At 40.9% G+C, this 16947-nt stretch overlaps 1 protein-coding gene across 1 annotated transcript in view; it reads right to left on the bottom strand.

Annotated features, from left to right (window-relative positions):
- Positions 1–16947, bottom strand: part of crhr1 (corticotropin releasing hormone receptor 1) — a 164887-nt gene that overhangs the window by 91268 nt on the left and 56672 nt on the right. The window contains exon 2 of the mRNA XM_037544992.1: positions 16169–16256. Coding sequence (XP_037400889.1) covers positions 16169–16256 — 88 coding nt within the window. The remainder of the gene's footprint in view (positions 1–16168; positions 16257–16947) is intronic.

The raw sequence follows: 16947 nt of genomic DNA, 5'->3' as shown, positions 1-16947 counted from the left end.
AGGGGGTACATACAACTTCTCTGGTGGACACTGTTCAGGTATGCGAATGCTGGGGAGAGCTTTCTCAATCTCCTCGTCTATTCTCCAACGAATGGAGGATATCTTTACCTCGGGGGGAAGAATTGGGTGAGGATCCTCGTCTTGCTCATGGTTGATTTGGGTGTGAAATTTCCGGGACAATGCATCTGCCTTGGTGTTGCGACTTCCGGGTCTGTAGGTGATACTAAATTGAAAGCGAGAGAAAAACAAAGACCACCTGGCCTGTCTGGCATTGAGCCTCTTAGCTGTCCGGAGATATTCTAAATTCTTATGATCCGTAAGTACAGTGAACGGATGATTGGCGCCCTCCAGCCAATGTCGCCATTCCTCAAGAGCTAATTTGATAGCCAACAATTCTCTATCTCCTATTCCATAATTTCTTTCCGTCTGTGATAGTTTATGCGAAAAAAATGCTATGGGGTGTAGTTTAATGGGAGACCTGGTCCGTTGCGACAGAACTGCTCCCACCCCGGTTTCAGACGCATCTACTTCTACTACAAAAGGCAGCTTAGGATCAGGATGAGCCAGTATCGGGGCTTGGGTGAAAGCTTTCTTCAAGTCTTGGAAGGCTCTTTCTGCTTGAGCATTCCAATTGAGTCTCTTAGGGTTCCCTTTCAGTAATGAAGTCAATGGAGCCGCAATACCACTGAAATTTCTAACGAAGCGACGATAGAAATTAGCAAAACCCAAAAACTTCTGCAACTCTTTTACGGATGTTGGTTGTGGCCAATCTAGTACTGCCTCTACCTTATGATCGTCCATAACTATCCCCTGTTGACTAATGATATACCCCAAAAAGACAACTGAGCGCAAATGAAATTCACATTTTTCACCTTTTAGATATAAGTTATTCTGTAGTAGTCTCATAAGCACCTCTCTAACGTGATGGATATGTTTGTCAAAGGAAGGTGAATACACCAGGATGTCATCAAGATACGCGATTACAAATTTTCCCAACATGTCTCGCAGTACATCATTAACAGGGGTGCACATAACTTTTTTAGTGAGTTACTCATGTGAGTACCAGCAAATAGTGTTTGGTACTCACCTCATCCGTGATAAGTCTTAAAAGTCCTCCTCACTATCCACCGCACTGTCGCCCCCATTGTCCTCCTCAGATGATGCTGCTGCTATAGATGTACTTCCTTGCCCTTGGTTGAGCCTCCGGTTGGCTGTCTCCATCCACAGGTCAACAGCTGGCTTTGGGTTAAATGTCTCTGTGGTCTCCTTTGACAGGTGGATGTGCATATGGGCTGAGAGACGAGCATGTGACAGGCGGGATCTGTATTTGTTTTTGATTATGTTAAGATGTGAAAAACCTCTCTCACAAGCTGCACTGCTCAAAGGCAGTGCAAGAGACAGCTTAACCAGCTCTTTGATGTTGGAGTAAGCATCCGGGTTACTTGGATTATTTACTATTTGGACTAGGTCATACACAGAAGATGCTCCCAGCCGTTTTGCTGCCTGCTTTAAGCGCATCCATTCTGTCAGAGTGATGTCTTTATTGAGCTGCAAGATGGCCTCGTATTTTTGGAGAATGTTGCAAATTGTTGTGTTTCCAAAACTGTGGAGGCCTTGCATTTCCTGAGGCCAGGTTGAAGGGTCAAATACTAAGAAGTGATCACATGACTTAAGGGAGTCATATCTAGTTTCAAACTCTTCAATTAACGCACTGAGTAAGTCTGTCTTGTCTATGTCAGCCTCAGCATTAGAAACAGTCTGTGCACTATGGTCTCCAGCATCAAGCATAAGTTTGAATTGCCCAATGGCCACCATGAGTTCGTCCTTACATTCCCCTATGGTCAGCTTTTCTTTCTGAAATCTGATTGATGTGGTCTTCAAAATGTTGCCAATGTCAACCATGTGTGTTAGAAAGCATTGAAAACGCTCTGTGCAGATATGCTGCAAGTCAGGGTTATCACTTGTAGCCAATTGCATTTTAATGGCTGGCAATAGTCTTGATATTTTTAACAGTACTTCGTGCCGCCATGCAGACCACCTAATATTATGAAACTTTCCCAATTTCACAAAGGAGATCCCATTTTCTTCACATAGCTTCTGCAATGCAGCCGTTTTTTTCGCACCACCTTTCTGTAAATAAAACTGCAGCAGCCTGACCACAGACTGATTGAAGGTGTTGCAGTACGGAACCTTGCGGTCAGCTGATTTTGCGCAATTCTCCAGCGTGTGTGCAGTGCACAGAATGTGCACAAGACTGTCTCCAATCGCAACTAGTCCCTTTAGTTTTGGCACAACGCCGTTGTACACCCCGACGTTAACAGCTGCGCCGTCTGTGCACACAGCGACCAACTTTGTTCTCCAGTCGTCCAAGCATGCGTCCTGAAAAAGTTTTACAAGCCCGTCTGTTATTGCCTGTGCGGTGCGGTCGGCACCCAATTCGACCAATCCGAGAAAGTCTGACGAAAACTCTCCATTGGTGGATACTGACACAATGTACACGATTTCCTGCTCAGTTTTTGTGATGTCTTCGGACCCGTCAAAAAGCAGTCCCCAAAACTGAGCAGCCTGCAACTTTGCTCGTAGCTCCCTGCTGATGGTATGCGCTATGCTCTGCATAATCCTTGTGCCCCCTTCACGTGAATGATAAGCAGTCCCAACATTAACTCCTAGCCGCTTCAGCAACGGAATATCCTCCGCAAATGACGACATGGGACGGGTGTGTTTCGCTTTATGGAAAGCAAGGAGAAAAACGTTAAAAAGGGCTTGCCTTTGTTGATCAGTAAGCTTGTCTCGCCATCTGCTAAGTGGACGACTTGCTATGTCTTCTCGGCTAGCTTGTTTATTAGCAATGGCTTGCGCCACAGTGGCATGTTCCTTGCTCTTTTCGTGTTTGTTAAATAACGGATGATTGAAATTCTTCGACCCTTTATAAAATGCACCTGTTTTGTCTGCTAGCTGTGGATGGGCACGGCAAATCTTGCACCACATTTCTGTTCGCTCATCATTAGCCTCAAGCCACGGCACTTCTTGCAGCCACTTCTCCGAAAAAAGTCTTTTCTTCGGCTCTGGCTCCAGTTGCTGTTTCTTAGTTGGGGGCGAAACTCCAAAGAAGCTGCTTACTGTTGTCTGTTTCTTCTTAGACATGTTTGACTATAATTACCAACATTTACCGATGTACACTGGCGACTTGAGCAGTCATGTGAAATATTTCAGGAGGGATCGTCAGTATGCAAGAGCGCGGTAGTGACCCAAGTGGCAGTACGCGTTGCTAATTTTTGTCGCGCATGCGTACCTGCGTACCAGTTATGTGCATCCCTGATCATTAATGAACGCCTGGAACACAGAGGGGGCGACAGAGAGCCCGAAAGGCATAACTAAATATTCATAATGCCCCCTGGTGGTCAAAAATGCGGTTTTCCATTCATCTCCTTCCTTAATCCGAATTAAATTATACGTGCTGCGGAGATCTAATTTGGTGAAGTATTGGGCCCCTTGCAGTTGTTCCAGTGCTACCGGGACCAGGGGTAAAGGATATGGATATGCCTTGGAAATTTGATTAAGAGCCCTGTAATCAATACACGGTCTAAGCCCTCCATCCTTCTTCTTTATAAAAAAGAAACTAGAGGCTATGGGAGAGGTGGAAGGGCGAATAAAGCCCTGATCTAAGGCTTCATTAATATAACTGTCCAGGGCCTTCTGTTCCTCTTGTGTTAGGGGATATACTCTGGCTTTGGGCAGTATGGGTTCTGAAATCAAGTCTATAGCACAATCATAGGGTCTGTGGGCTGGTAATTTAGTGGCATTCTTCTTACTAAACACCTCCTTTAAATCTAGATATTCTTGTGGGATTTTGAAGGGAGACTCAGTGTCTGGGCTTTCAATAGTGGTTGATCTAATGGCGATAGATGAATTCTTAAGACAATTTTTGAAACAGTAATCCGACCATTGTGTAACAGTACGATCAGTCCAAAAAATGGTCGGGTTATGTCTTTCTAACCACGGAAGCCCAAGGATCACGTCAAAGTCAGTTTGATCTAGGATTAGGAAAGACAGCTTCTCAGAATGCAAAGCACTAGCGTGTGTTTCAATAGGGATGGTGACATGGGTGATTGGCTGAAATCCCACAGGATCTCCATCTAATGCAGTAACTTCTAATGAATTCCGGAGGTTCTTGACAGGGATGCGTAGCTTCTCCACTATCTGAGCATGTATGAAGTTCCCCTCGGCTCCAGAGTCGATTAGTGCTGAAACGACAACAACCTTGGGGTGAAGGCACAACCTAACAGGTAGCAGTACAGATTTAGAAACCAGCCCCTTCGTGGGAATACTCACCACGTTAGCACGCGGAGTGAACTCCACGTGCTTTCCTGGGGTTGGTGCCTTATTTTGAGCGGTTCTCTTGCGACAGTCTCTGATGCGGTGACCAGGTTGTCCACAAAAAAAACACAACTGCTGGGAAAAACGGTGTTGCCTCTCTTCCTCTGACAACCGGGATGATTCACATACCATGGGTTCCGGAACCTCAACGTCCCTTGGAACCCTAACAGGATGTGATATGTTTCGTGGGCCTCGTGCGCTTCCCTTCTTCCTTCTGGAGTTCATTAAATGATCTAGCTTGATGGCCAGTGATATCAGTTGATCTAAACTCAATCCATCATCCTTACTGGCAAGCTCATTGAGAACTTCCGGGTTCAGTCCGTGTCTAAACATTACTAGAAGGGCCGTCTCATTCCAACCGCTACTGGCTGCGAGTGTTCTGAATTCCAGCGCGTATTCCACTACCGAGCGTGGGCCCTGACGTAGTTGGGTTAACAGTTCTCCGCTTACTTTTCCCTCATAGGGGTGATCAAAAACTAGTTTAAACTCCTTCAAAAAACGCTCATACGTCCATCCATTGAAGGCAGGCCAGCTAGCTGTAGCCCATTCTAATGCCTTTTCTGATAATCGGGACACCACGAAAGAAATCTTAGCTTGGTCTGACCCTACTGGCGAATTGTCAAAGAAAACTGAGCATTGCAACAAAAAACCTCTGCATAGATCAGGATTGCCTGTGAATTTATCGGGTTTACTAACCGGAAACGTTGTTAGGGTCGGCGTTGTCACTGGGTTAACGGGAGCCGTCCTGAGTGTCGAATCTGTCGGCTGCATTCCCCGAAGCTGGCTGGTCATTTCCTTGATGCTGTCTACAAGCTGTACCAACTGAGCTTGCTGTACTGCTTGTTGGTTAGTTAGGGACTCCAGTGAACTCGTTACTCCTGAGAGAACCTGCTGATGATGTCCCAGAAGTTGACCCTGTTCCGTAAGTGCCCTTCGAAAAACATCCCCTTCCGCCGTCTGCATGGTAGGCGAGGTATTCTGTAATGTATGAACAGAATCGCAGACGCTCGCAGGTAAAAGGGGAAGAGATTTATTACCGGAGGTAATCAGGAGAATCCCCAGAGGGAGAAAACATATATCCGAGTCCAATCCAAAGTCGTGACACAATTCAGTCCAGGCAGGCAGAGGTACACAAGGGCAAAACAATACACAAAACCGGGTCAGGAGTAGCAAGAAGTCGATACACAGGAAATATACTATAGTTAAACCGCTCAGTAATTGCATGGAACAATACCTCGCAAAGAGTCCAAGTAAAGTCCCAGCTTATAAAGAGAGAAACAGGTGCACAACATTAGAATTCCGGCGACTGTGATCGCTGACAGGTGTGGGGGAAGATCACGTGATCCTCCCTAGCATTTTGGGAAGTGGAGTCCGACTTCCCCGTTGACTGCGTGACACATTTGTCAGGTATCTGTTAACTCTAGTAGTAACTCAAGTAGTTTTTCAGCATTTTCAGTTTTTATAGTGTTTCCTCTTACTTGAGTAAATTTCTTGGATTGAAGTGCCTTATCAGTACAGCATTAGTGCTTTTACTTAAGTAGACATTTTTGCAAGTGCTGTGTTTTACACTCTCTTAAGGTCAGTACCCCTCAATAAATTTAAACAAATAAATAAATAAACAAAAATGTGATTTAAAAAAATGCATTCAGTTCATTTGAGTCAACTAATTAAACTACTACTACTATTTAAAGAGCTCACACCTGCTAAAGATTTCACTTGCCTGCACAATTACAAAAAGTACCTTCTCAGACGAACTTAATTTTCCTTCTCCAAGGTGCTGAAAGTCCATTGTGAATTATTCTGTGACACCCACACAGAAGTAGAGACTGAGCTGCATGTGTTGGTCAGGTCGTTTATAGGTTGTTTGAAGACTGTCTAAAAATTTTAAATCCTTCCATTGCATCTCATTAAGGCTACACTGTGTGTGCCATCTGATAAGTGTGTTGTGTTATTATTATTTATGATTTAACCCTGGTTGCCTTCCAAGTCAGTTCTGCCAGGCACCTTGAGATTTGGCAGTATGTTTAGAACAAGTGCTTTCTTTTTTTCATTTTTTTTTATTATACTAATAAACTCTTGTTTCCTTGCTGAGAGTACATTGTCATAGTTGGAAGCAGACTGTGATTCACTTCAGCTGTTGCTCATTCATCGAGGCGGGTGCAAGGCTCAGGTTACTGTGAATGCTGAAAGTGTGATGGAGTAATTTTGTATGGTGACTCAAAGCCATCTTTCCTTCTCTTTCATTCTCTTTTTTTCTCCAGATGCTCTTGGCTGATTAAACTAATTAAAGTGTAGCGTTTGGCTTATTTAGTCAGATCTCCGTTTTTGGTTTTGATTGTTTTAATAACTATCAGTTGTCTTGCCGTATTTCTATTGACTGTAGCTTATTGTTTTGCTTTTCCAATTTTGCATTTACATTGACAATTTCATATTGCAAAAAACAAACTAGACCTCCTAGAAACTAGAAAAGCAGTTTCATTCCAGCAGATTAAGGCTTGCTGACATTTGATATTTACAATATTCTCAAGTTCTTCGCAGATGCAAAGGGCTGAGCAGTGCATCAGTGCAGCAAGACAGGAAAAAAAAGACTATTAAAGAAAACACAGTCGAGAACTCTACATTTGATCTTTTCAAAGGAGCCACACATTCAGATGAGAATCAATAGTAGAGCCACATTTATAGCAAATCACCAAAGGTCTACCCATTTGGGAAATCATAGGAACAAACAGCATATCCCTAAAACCATGACCAATGCAATGTGATGCATACAAAGTCTCCTATGTGGTCTTTTATACTGGGCTCAGTTTAACTTTGATTCTAATTAAGCCACTCGCCACTATAGAAGCATGTACAAAATAGTGGGGTTAGTGGGGCTTGAAGAATCCAAACCCTCACTTATCAGGGGACCAGCCGTATGTCTGGAGAAGTGAAGTTTATTCGTTTGTGCGCAGGTACCAGACATCTAGCCAGCCCATAAGACACTGGGCTGATACAATTTTATAGCAGGACCGATGCCAAGATTAGGCTCAGCCTATACATACAAGTGACATGTGAGAAAGACATGACCATGTAGGGATAAACAAAAATAGACAGAAGGATGTTCAAAATAGTCACAGTACAGGACACACAATATGGAATATAATGACATATAATGCAACGCTAAACACATTACAGAGCAGATACTACAGGCATGATGATTGGTTGGTGAGACATTGCAGTACTAAGTGACCCAATGACTGTGAAAACACAATATACGAATGAAAAGGAACAAATAACTATCCACTGTGCTTTTAAAATGAATGGTTTCTAAAAGGTTCTTGACCCAGTTGTGCCACTCTAGGAAAAATATGCTGTAATTAGTATCAAACCTTTACATTATGTGGAGGTTCTTTAATTTTTAAAAGGTTCTTCATACTCGCACATCTCATTTGCAAAAATAGTTCTCTAATAAACTTTAATGATCCATTAAAGGTTCCCTTATGAAACCAAAAGTGGATCTTTTGTACATTTTGGCATGTTTTTAAAAGCATGAACTGTGACACACCAACAGTTTCTGCATTGCAGGATGATCAAATTTATTAATGAGTAGGTATTTTGGTTTGATTGCACATTTGCCGACTACTTTAGGTGCTGTTCGTCTTGAGCTACAGCTTGGGGTGTGGGTTGTAATGGCCCATAGTGTTATGAAAAACATGGACAAATATTGGTTATCATTACTGGTAAATTGTAGATAAGGAGAAAAATATGCATGCATGCATCATGCTAAAACAAACAGCTTTTATCCTCAAGATACCTACTTATTCATATTCAAACACAAACATGCTCATAGGACCTACATCACTTTTTAAAAGAGATTTAAAACACATCTGTATTACCCAACTTATTAGTAATAATAGTATCTTGATTTATATTGCAGAAAACATTTGCTGTACTGACGGAGCCTGCAAGGTACACACTAGTCCCAAAGTGAACTCCAGATCACCCACATAGATTGTGCTTTATAGGACATTATCAGCCACAGGGAGGAAATAGCAAAAGCATCAGAGCATGTTATTGTTAAGCTCTCCACATTCCAATAAAACAACTCTTCAAGCTCTTGCCTCCGTTCTCCCTTGTATCCTGCACTCACAACATTCTCTTCACTCTGATCCAAAAATGTATTTGTAAAATATGTTAAACGTTTTTTACTGTATGTCTTGCCAGCAATCCTTTCAGATAATATGGCTTCTCTTCAACTCATTACAATCTGCCTCCAGGGTAGTTTGAACATGTTCATGACCACATTAGGTAGTAAAATGGATTACTATGTGAACTAAAACTTTGTGTGCTATTGTGTTTTCTTTATAAAAGAAGCTCCATGCTACCTTTATTGTTGGATGTTTTTGAGCGTGCACATTCAGAACATTATTTAAATTGCTGTGTTTATAATCTATTTATTTAATCAGAGTAAAAATAAAAAGACGATGTATTCCTCTTCTTAGGGCTGTATCCTGAATCCTCAAACACTAACAGACATTGATTTTGAGTTACTTGAGTGCAAGTCTGTGCACTGTGATGAGAGTTAGAGGGCCTGTATCCTACATTTATGTCTGGTTTTATGTACCAAAAATCACCATTCAATACACAGTACCATTTTTCCAATCTCTCTTTTGCCTTAGAATTAAACAAGCTGCTTTTAAGAGTGCCTTTAAGACAAATAAATGTAAATGACCTCTGTTCTGATTGGCTGCCCTGGATTATATTTAAAAATCAGCCCAGGCCAGTGCTCTTTATAACAAGCGTGAATGGGTGGGCTGAACTGCTGTAGGCTAAAATAGGTGGATATGCAAATATGTTGTATTTGTGACTTCATAGAAGCAGTAGATTCATAGCAGTTTATTTTTACAGCTTAGTTTTCACATATGGGTTGTATGGACTGGAGAGTGAATAGTACTTTTTGAAACTTTAACAGTGTTTGCATACTACAAACTCATTTATTTGAAGAAATTGTGGAAAACATAGGCTTCTATATGAGCCCTAGACATAGAAAACATCAAACTGCTTACTTAAAATGGTAGTCTATTATACAGACACCTTACATGTCAAAACAAATGTATTGACAGTTTTGGGAAAGCATGTTATTGAGATGAAAAGGCAGAATAGCCACTTTCTGCCTATGCTGTAAAGGGTTACAATTGGTAGAAATTGAAATGCAACACATTCAACCCCCTTTGGTTGATTTTGGTGTAGGTCTTTGGGAGCTGGCAGGATATGGTGTCAACAACACTTCAGTTTATAAGTGCTGTGTGATGGTCATGGTGTGGAGTGCTTGTGTGTTTCCACAGCTGTGCTGAAGATTACTGTCTGAATTCCTCCAGCCTTGTGTAATTATCTCATCATTTGGCTCAGGCCATCAGACCAAAGTACAGGTTTGGTGGCATTTTAGACACTTTAATCATAGAGTATATGTGTAACTGTATATCTACATGTGCTATGGGGTTAATCATTTAGTTATGTTTGTTGCCTCTCTAATATTTATTTATTTGTTTAAAATATAAAAATGGTATCTGTATCTGGCATTCTCTGAGGAAATGTATACAACAAAGCACACAGATATTTATGTACATTATCTGAGGATATTAGAACATTAGCATAACTTGAATCCATGTGAAATAATTTGCGGTGAGGGAGAATTTCATGTGTTCAAGTAATGCTCTGTGACAAGTGAAGAGTGAGAGCTTTTAAACACAGTCTACTTGTTTTGCAGATTAGCCTAATATTGTTTTCAGAGTTCTAATTCAAATCACAGCAAGGGTGCTTTATCATAATCGTTCTTGAATGATTTAAAAACATGCCAGAAGAAATGACGTTCAGTACGACAGCTATTGCCTATTATGGTTAGTTTCATAACCTTAGCATAGACCACGAACATTGTGTATGTGAGACAAATAAATGCGTGAATAGAAGACAAGCCTGACCTCAATCACTCTTGAACCAGATGAATTTAAAAAATCCAAAGGATGGATTGTGAAAACTCTCGTTTGCGCTTGCATAAGAGAGGCTTTGTGAAAGTTGGAGGTGATGTTAGAAGATTTCATCTCCTGCTTTCAAATGATTACATATTAAATTCTTAAATTTATATCTGACAAGGTAGGGGTATTTAAATATGGCTTACAGGATACAGTTTACCTGACAGGCATGACACAGTATGTTATGTCTGGTCATTACATACTTCCAGTACCGTGCAAAAGTCTGAGACCACCTTTTGTTTATTACATTTACAGAAAAGTCATTTAATACAAGTTATTCATTTTTCAGTGTCGAGCACAAAAACAGAGCACGTCTTTAACAGAAAGAAGCCTCAACAACTGAATATTTTTTCAATATTTAGTGTGTCCATCTGTTACCTTTATTACAATTCCATTCTTTTCAGGAAACAGTTGTCCTTTCAGTTTGTTTTTCTAAGAAAGCAGCAGAGATTCTTTTTCCACACCTCCAAAGTAGAAGGTCTCCAGGTCTTGTGCAAGAATGGAGCATGATTTTTTTCTCCTCTCTTTCAAAGATTACAGCACTGTTTCTGATGGGGACAGTTTGGTGCTCTCCCAGGTCTTGGATGTTAGGAGTCCCATTTTCTCTTTTAACCATTTTTGGACTCCAGTTTTGGAAATGCCTGTTTTTTCATTTATTTGACACACTTTGACATTCCTTCTTTTTGCAAGTGGACTATCTGATCTTCTCAGAAATATCTACTGAAAAATGAGTAACTTGTGCTTAAAAGGTGCAAGTGAAATAAATGAAAGGTGGTGTCTGACTTTTGCACAGTTTTGTACACAAACCCATGATTAAAGCCCCTGCCAACATGGTTTCAAATGTTCAAATTTTGTTTGGATAGTAAAGATATGCTGCAGAAAAAGTGCTTACCAGTGTTGTGTTAAAGTAATGTATATAAACAAATTCAACGTATTACTAGGTAAGGCTCCAGAAATTCCTGGGCTGCATAACTGTGTGTCAGAGCACAAAATGATTGACTTTGGCATCTCTCAGGCAGTGTAAACAACAGGGCTGCAGTGGTAGGGCTGAACGACACCACCAATCGGTTTGGTTCAACCCTACACTTTTGAGCTCTTCTCTGCAGGAAAATTAACCACTTCAGCATCTCTATGAATAGTGTAAAAAGTGCAAAATGGAGAACAACCTGTCAACTTAAACAGCCTAAAGGCCATTTTAGAAACCACATTTTGCAGCTTATATAGAACTCAGGCTTTCATTTTATGACTGGTATATCAGGAACAAATAGTGTCTGAGATTTGGATGCTCAGCAGCACTAACACTGTCCATAATCTGTAGCTAGCTAGCAGACTGCTACATCATTTTTCTGAAAGAGAGTTTCACAAGCTCCTATTATGTTTCGGCACATTCATGTTTGCATACAGTGGGAAAATGTCTTACTTGTCCCAGAGTGCCACACCTGTACAAAAGTAGAGGGAAAACCTGAGACTTGATGTAAGTAGGTTAGGCGACATTTAGCTATGTTTAATTTAAAAATGAACATGTTTAATGTGGGCCGCTATTTATTGCTCTCGTAAATGAAGGTGAACATTTATAGTAGGGCCCAGCAGTAACGGAGCAATGCAAACAGAAAGCAGTGTCTAGCTATGATACAAACACTGGTGTAATTCTTTATAATAAGCACCATAAACAAATCTAGAAAAGCTTAATAACTTCATTGCTGGGAGCTTTGGCTAGGAGACTGGCTAGTGAGATGTGGAAAGGAACATGAGGAGCTGATGCATGCATATTGCTAACTCTGAATGGTAGTTTGTCAGATTTGATGTCACCTGCAACAAATGTGATCCCAACCAACACCAAGAAAGAGCACTACTTTCACTTGCACTACTTCAACCCTCTATAATAATGTATACTGTGGAACTGTTTTAGAGCATATGCTTTCTCTGCAGTTTTGCTGTTATGTTGCTGTTTTATACACTCCACCCGTTTTACTGTGTCCAGAATAAACCCTAATACATTCTCAAAGTTATCAGGGCAATACTAAAACAACAAACTGTTATCATCTAGTCATAACTCTTTACATGTCTTTATCAGTGATCTCTGTGGTGCTTTAAACTTTGGCTGTGCTGAAAGCTCATGTTTGGAGCCACTATGTTCACTACATTAGTCAATGATATTGCTTACTGTGCTTCTTAATGCTATGCTTACGGAGAAAAGAAAAACAAGCAAGCAAAGCAGCCTATGAGTACATCTGAAATCTGTCCCCCATTCTGGGATGATTTAGCTTTCAGTGAACAGTTTGATTCTGTACACTCTTAAAAACAAAGGCTCCTACATGGTTCCTTGGCTTGGTACTGCAGTTCTAGGACAAGTCTTTTAATTGGTACAGGACCTTTACCGTATGTAGAATTTTTTTTTTAAAAGCTGCCCATTTACACATCTCATTTACAAAATGGTTCCCTGAAAGGTTGAAAAGCTCTTCGGGGAACCAGAAGTGTTTTTTCTGTCTTTCTATGGCATCACTCCAAAGGACCCTTTTAGGCACCTTTTATTTTTAAGAGCATACTGCAGTGAGAATATGTGCCCTTTAGTAGTCTACTGTAAAGAAGGGTGGAAGAATTCTGTGTAGCTGAACTACATTCCTCATCTGTCTTTATGCTTCATCATTTAAGGCAGACCAAAAAAAGCTTTTATCCAGCAAATGATGATATAGCTGAAAGCCAAATGAGTCTTATGCATCTTTCAAAGCGCTTGCAGAAACTGGAACAAGAGGTCATCTTCTGACTAATAAATAGGAGTCCTTGCTTGGTTATACTTTACACATAAGCACACTTGGTGTCTTGGTAAATGTTTCTAGGAAAAAACAAACAACAAAACAATCTGCTCTTTGCAGTTAACATGATTCCTCTGCATGTTTAAAGAACATGATATAACAAAGCTAAAAGAAATGTTTAGGAATGTACTTCACAAGTCAGTGGCTTAAAAGGGACATCAGCTATGTTTCTGCATATATCACGAGGAAGACATTTGGTAGATTTAACTGGTACAGAATCTATGCGAAGGTTACATGATGTGGAGGCATTCTGTAAAAAAAAAGTGTCACAATTGCACATCTTTACAAACAGTTCTTTAAAGAACGGTCGATAGCACTTTACAGTTTAACAAGTTGGAGATTGTATGGTATTATTATATTTTATTTTACTAACATTGACCAACTGACTGTTTTCATACGCAAAAATAATATAGTAATTTTGTTGTTAAATAATAAAGTTGACACATGTTTTGTTAATAGGTAACACAGCAGTGACGTGCATTTTCTGTAATTACAGCCTGTAACTGTCTGTTTATACTGTACATAACAGGCAAGAAACTAAGTAGAAATGAGTGAATTAGTATTTTACAGCATTTCAGGTTATTACTGCATGGTTTTTAGGGTAATAAGCCTAATAGTATAAAACTCAAAGAATTGGTGTGTCATGCTAATTTAGCAGACATGCTATAAGAGCTAGACATCTTATTGCTATGAATATAAAAAAAACTTTCAAAGTGGTCTAATCATTTAGTGTTAGCCTCCTTTACTATAGCAGTTACTTAAATGATTCATATAATGATCATTTTATGCGTAACGAGTTTTTTACACTTTTTTATACCAACTACGTACAACAGTTATTAACAATTTGTGAATAATTAGAAAATTAGCATGCCATTTTTAGATTTGTTTAGCTTGTTACCATTATATTACTATTTTATTTACAATTTGTTACTGCTACTGTAACTTATTTACTAACAGCTTATGTAAGTATAACTTGTTTCCATTATTTTACCATTTTATTATCAACTTAATCCTGAGAATAAAACTAATAATTACCAACAATCTTTATTTACCAAAAACTAAAAAAAAGCATGTAATGGTAGGTTAGTACAATTTGTCACTTTAATATACACTGCTCAAAAACATAAAGGGAACACTCAAATAACACATCCTAGTTCTGAATGAATGAAATATTCTCATTGAATACTTTGTTCTGTACAAAGTTGAATGTGCTGACAACAAAATCACACAAAAATCATCAATGGAAATCAAATTTATTAACCAATGGAGGCCTGGATTTGGAGTCACACACAAAATTAAAGTGGAAAAATACACTACAGGCTGATCCAACTTTGATGCAACGTCCTTAAAACAAGTCAAAATGATGCTCAGTATTGTGTGTGGCCTCCATGCGCCTGTATGGCCTCCCTACAACGCCTGGGTATGCTCCTGATGAGGTGGCGCATGGTCTCCAGAGGGATCTCCTCCCAGACCTGGACTAAAGCATCCGCCAACTCCTGGGGACAGTCTGTGGTGCGTTGATGGATGGAGCGAGACATGATGTCCCAGATGTGCTCAATCGGATTCAGGTCTGGGGAACGGGCGGGCCAGTCCATAGCTTCAATGCCTTCATCTTGCAGGAACTGCTGACACACTCCAGCCACATGAGGTCTAGCATTGTCCTGCATTAGGAGGAACCCAGGGCCAACCGCACCAGCATATGGTCTCACAAGGGGTCTGAGGATCTCATCTGGGTACCTAATGGCAGTCAGGCTTCCTCTGGCGAGCACATGGAGGGCTGTGCGGCCCTCCAAAGAAATGCCAACCCACACCATTACTGACCCACTGCCAAACCGGTCATGCTGAAGGATGTTGCAGGCAGCAGATCGCTCTCCACGGCGTCTCCAGACTCTGTCACGTCTGTCACATGTGCTCAGTGTGAACCTGCTTTCATCTGTGAAGAGCAAAGGGCGCCAGTGGCGAATTTGCCAATCCTGGTGTTCTCTGGCAAATGCCAAGCGTCCTGCACGGTGTTGGGCTGTGAGCACAACCCCCATCTGTGGACGTCGGGCCCTCATACCATCCTCATGGCGTCGGTTTCTAACCGTTTGTGCAGACACATGCACATTTGTGGCCTGCTGGAGATCATTTTGCAGAGCTCTGGCAGTGCTCCTCCTATTCCTCCTTGCACAAAGGCGGAGGTAGCGGTCCTGCTGCTGGGTTCTTGCCCTCCTACGGCCTCATCCACGTCTCCTGGTGTACTGGCCTGTCTCCTGGTAGCGCCTCCAGCCTCTGGACACTACGCTGACAGACACAGCAAACCTTCTTGCCACAGCTCACATTGATGTGCCATCCTGGATGAGCTGCACTACCTGAGCCACTTGTGTGGGTTGTAGAGTCCGTCTCACGCTACCACAAGTGTGAAAGCACCACCAACATTCAAAAGTGACCAAAACAGAAAGCATAGGTACTGAGAAGTGGTCTGTGGTCCCCACCTGCAGAACCACTACTTTATTGAGTGTGTCTTGCTAATTGCTAAATAATTTTCACCTGTTGTATATTCCATTTGCACAACAGCATGTGAAATTGATTGTCAGTGTTGCTTCCTAAGTGGACAGTTTGATTTCCCAGAAGTTTGATTTACTTGGAGTTATATTGTGTTGTTTGTGTTCCCTTTATTTTTTTGAGCAGTGTATATATAAAATATATATAAAATCCAACTTATTACCTGTAAAGTGCTACTGAACTATCTTTTCAGTAACTCTTCAGGGCACCAGTTCTTTAGGGAATCAGTTGTTTGTCCATTGCATTGCACTTTTTTTTTTTTTTTTTTTTTTTTAAAGCATCTTTGTTTTTAAGAGTATGGGCAGCTTTACATCAGGATCAAGTAGCAACAGCCTGTATCCTTATTATTACTTTTCAGGCATCACAAAAAAGCAAAGTTGGTCTTAGATCACCAGTTAAAATAAAAGCCACAAAAAGCGCACTCACCTGTGAGGTTGGTGGACATCAGGAGCAAGGCATCACACGTCAACTCGGCCATGGCCCCAGAGATTAGTGTAATCCAGATAGAAAACACCTGCATGTAGGGAAAAAGTAGGACAATGAGAGAGAGAAGGAGAGATTAGGGTGGGGGAGGTGGGATGGCATTACAAAACAAAAAAGCCAAGGTTTGGTGTACTTCTAAGGCAAACCGTGAAGCAAAGGCAAAGAGGTCAGCATCTGTTTCATTCATATTTAACGTGTCTGCCTACAAGGGCATGGATGCTGGTTTAGTGCACAGATGTGTTTATCCTCCAAAGTGCATATCACAAACAGTGAGATGCTGAGGTGAGAACCTCTCACTGAACATTTGCGTAATGTTCTGCGCTCTATTCATTTTTTGAGGTTCACATTTTGAGCGTTTTGAGAAAGTCCAAGGATGCATCAAGAGCAAACGTGTTACAGCAGGAAGGATATTAAGGATATTAAGTTTGGTTTTAAGCCTAAAGAGAAATTACGTTCCTGTGCATCAAGGTTCATGGATGCATCTTGTCCAAAGAAATTCATGATAGCCATGCTTTCAGTTAGCCTAGCTGGCTTTGGTAGGAAAGAAATGTATCTGTAAATCACAGCAGGATGCAAATAATAGTGTGTTGTATAGAATAGGTCAGATGGTTGGAGTTAAATTTTATGTAATGCACATCTGCCTTGTTGTCCTGTTGTTGCTTGTGTAGATGAGAGGAAGTGTTACTTAATAGCAACCTGCACTTAAATGCACAGAAAGTGGA

Source organism: Pygocentrus nattereri, chromosome 14 (assembly GCF_015220715.1).
Source record: "Pygocentrus nattereri isolate fPygNat1 chromosome 14, fPygNat1.pri, whole genome shotgun sequence".
NCBI lineage: Eukaryota > Metazoa > Chordata > Actinopteri > Characiformes > Serrasalmidae > Pygocentrus > Pygocentrus nattereri.
This window is presented reverse-complemented; position numbering and strand designations above follow the sequence as displayed.